General features: G+C 48.3%; 1 protein-coding gene across 4 annotated transcripts; it reads right to left on the reverse strand.

The window, feature by feature from the left end:
* Nucleotides 1–258: 258 nt before the first annotated feature.
* On the reverse strand, nucleotides 259–2,752 carry LOC119268092 (S-adenosylmethionine synthase 1). Of its 4 annotated transcripts, none has more exons than XM_037549596.1 (2): nucleotides 2,605–2,752; nucleotides 259–1,901 (listed from the first exon to the last, which is right to left on the reverse strand). In XM_037549596.1, exon 2 carries the CDS (start codon nucleotides 1,864–1,866, stop codon nucleotides 682–684), a length of 1,185 nt encoding a protein of 394 aa, XP_037405493.1. In that variant the 5' UTR covers nucleotides 1,867–1,901; nucleotides 2,605–2,752; the 3' UTR covers nucleotides 259–681. The 4 variants fall into 4 exon arrangements, with proteins under 4 accessions (XP_037405493.1, XP_037405496.1, XP_037405494.1 ...); XM_037549599.1 differs by lacking the exon at nucleotides 2,605–2,752 and adding an exon at nucleotides 2,474–2,488; XM_037549597.1 differs by lacking the exon at nucleotides 2,605–2,752 and adding an exon at nucleotides 2,069–2,119.
* Between the last annotated feature and the right edge of the window lie 273 nt (nucleotides 2,753–3,025).

The raw sequence follows: 3,025 nt of genomic DNA on the forward strand, positions 1-3,025 counted from the left end.
CACATTTTGCCAAGCTTACCTATGGTTAGTTCATTCATTGAAATAAAGGCCACAAGTTAGCAAGCCTAAAAATTTATTGCCACACTTTTTGTGTGTATGCCATATGGGACCCAACTGTGGCTTGAACCAAACACTTCAAGGTCAAACTTGATGTGATAATCTTTGCTAAAGTTAGTCACAAACCAAACAAAAACCAAACAACTCCTTAGACTGCAATAAGCATCATGAATTGGGAAGAACAGGGTAGCAAACATCGAGTAATTGCCAAACCTGCACTGACAAAAACCGCACTACCTTATCGCTCAAACTGAATATTGAAAAGGTTAAGACTGCACCAAGCATCGAGAATGGGGAAGAACAGGGTACTAGGATCACATATGGTTTTACAGATGCAGTACTAAAAAATAACTGGACGACCGATAGAGGAAACCGCACAAGTACTGCGGTTTCAGTAGACTCAAAAAGCAAAATCAAAGCACAGAAGACATCAAAAGACCCGACTAGTATTAACTCAGCACATATTTCTGTATGCCATACCAAAATACCAATCACTGACGCCAATTCAGCGTGTCCACGGCGATGTTGAAACCCTGCTTCCTTCTAAAGAGAAGGAATTCAATTATCCAAGATACAACCACCAGCGGCAGCAGCAGGAATGATAGACTCCTTCATACCCACCTCTCAAGCAGAGGCCTTGTCAAACTTGAGGGGCTTCACAACCTCCCAGGTGAAGTCAGCATCCTCACGGCCAAAGTGGCCATAAGCAGCCGTCTTGATGAACCTGTTGCCACCCTTCTTCAAGTCAAGGTTGATGCCGATCATCCCAGGCCTGAAGTCAAAGTTCTCCTTCACAATCTTGAGGATCTCCTTATCGGGGATCTTGCCAGTACCATAAGAGTCAACAAAGACAGATAAGGGCTCAGGCACACCAATGGCGTAGGAGATCTGAACAATGCAGCGGCGTGCAAGACCGCTAGCAATGATGCTCTTGGCAGCCTGCCTGGCAATGTAGGCGCCACTGCGGTCAACCTTAGTTGGGTCCTTGCCAGAGAAAGCACCACCTCCGTGTGCTCCCCAGCCACCATAGGTGTCGATGATGATCTTGCGACCAGTAAGACCAGCATCACCATGAGGGCCACCAATGACAAAGCGGCCTGATGGATTCAAGTGGAATATGGTCTTCTCGTCCAGGTACTTCTCAGGGATAACCGGCTTGATGACATGCTCCTTGAGGTCCGCAGCAATCTCATCATTGGTGACAGTCTCATCATGCTGGGTGGAGATCAGAACAGTGTGCACACGTACAGGAACCATGGCACCTCCCTCGTTGAGGTATTCAACCGTGACCTGGGTTTTGCCATCAGGCCTTAGCCAGGCACAAGTGCCATTCTTGCGGACTTCAGTGAGGCGGGCACCCAGCTTGGTGGCAAGCACATGGCTGAGGGGCATGAGCTCAGGGGTCTCATCGGTGGCATAGCCAAACATGATACCCTGGTCACCAGCACCAATATCCTCAGGGCGCTTGGTGAAATGTCCGTGCACACCCTGGGCAATGTCAGGAGACTGCTGCTCTATGTTGACAAGCACCTTGCACCGGTTAGCATCAAGGCCAACATCATCAGAGATGAAGCCAATGTTGCGGCAGGTGTCACGCACAATCTTCTCATAGTCAACAGTGGCCTTGGTGGTGATCTCACCAAAAACCATGACCATGTTGGTCTTGGTGCATGTCTCACAGGCAACCTTGCTGTCAGCGTCTTGGGCGAGGCACGCGTCAAGCACAGCGTCAGAGACCTGGTCGCAGAGCTTGTCAGGGTGGCCCTCGTTCACAGACTCAGAGGTGAAGAGGAAAGTCTCGGCCGCCATTTCTTGAGTGGTGGTGGTGATACTCCAATCTACCTCTGCAAATGCGAAAACCAGTGGTGAATTAGATTTAGAACTCCACAGCAAATTTATAGATGCCCACAAAATGCTAAATCTAAATGGAAGTATTTGTTTCTTCACAGCAGAACTTTCGATAGTAGCAATTGATTATTTATATGCTTACATCAGTCGAAGTGAAGGCTACCTGATTACGATCAATTGAAGAGATGTGTCGGCGAAAATTCCAATTGCTCTACTGGATGAAGAGATTTAAAAATCAATAAAAACATAGCCGAGATCTATAAGACCATCGCATGACCGACAAGTAATCTATTCACTAAAAAGGGCGGATCTTTTGTGCAGGCAACTAGATCCATATGATATATTATTATTTGTTTAAAAGAAGAGACATGAGAAAAGAACAAAAAGATCCAATTCTCCACTCCCCTGATGAACTCTCACGTCCCCTAAATTTCTAACCGACCGTAGAATTTCAAGAAACTAACAAAAGCAAGACTATTCCCAATATCTCCATTGATAGGCGAGAACCGCAACAAAGATACAAAACGGAACGCCGTGAAACCAGATCTACGCCGAAAATCACCATTACCCCTCTTTTCAGCCACCCTCCTGCCTCTTCCCTCACAAAGCAAGAGATCTCAAATCCTATACGTGCAGATCCAGTATAAGAGAGGACAAGAGAGAGACGCGCAGTAATTGGGTAGGGTGGGAAGGGCTCACCTTGCGCTGCCGCCGCTGCTGCTGCCGCCGCGTTTGATCGGAAAGTAGAGAGGGATGAAGTGGGTACGGGGGTATGCACGTAGTTTTTATAGCAGCAGATGCGTCGGGTGCGGATCGGGGAGGAGGATGGTACTAGATGGTTGGAGAGGATGGGCCCGCGCGGGTGTGCGAGGTAGTGCGTGCGAAAAGTATTTCGGCGAGCGTGGTAGGGAGAATGCACGTGAGGACCGCATAGCCAGTGAGTGCTGTGTCGCTGACCGGCTCGACCTTTCCCACCCGTGCTGTCCTCCTCTTCACCAACCGCGCTGCCAACAAGCCCACGTTGTGGCCCTGCCTCACCAAACATCCGAAAGAAAACCTTTCTTTACTTTGCCGATTTGTATTGTGTGGTGTGAGGTGTTTTTTCACCTAACCCAGTGTC

Source organism: Triticum dicoccoides, chromosome 3A, assembly GCF_002162155.2.
Source record: "Triticum dicoccoides isolate Atlit2015 ecotype Zavitan chromosome 3A, WEW_v2.0, whole genome shotgun sequence".
Classification (NCBI taxonomy): Eukaryota; Viridiplantae; Streptophyta; class Magnoliopsida; order Poales; family Poaceae; genus Triticum; species Triticum dicoccoides.

Bases quoted from the DNA above. Each gene is read 5' to 3' on its own strand.
- LOC119268092 (XM_037549596.1), bottom strand. From the start codon at position 1,866: ATGGCGGCCGAGACTTTCCTCTTCACCTCTGAGTCTGTGAACGAGGGC.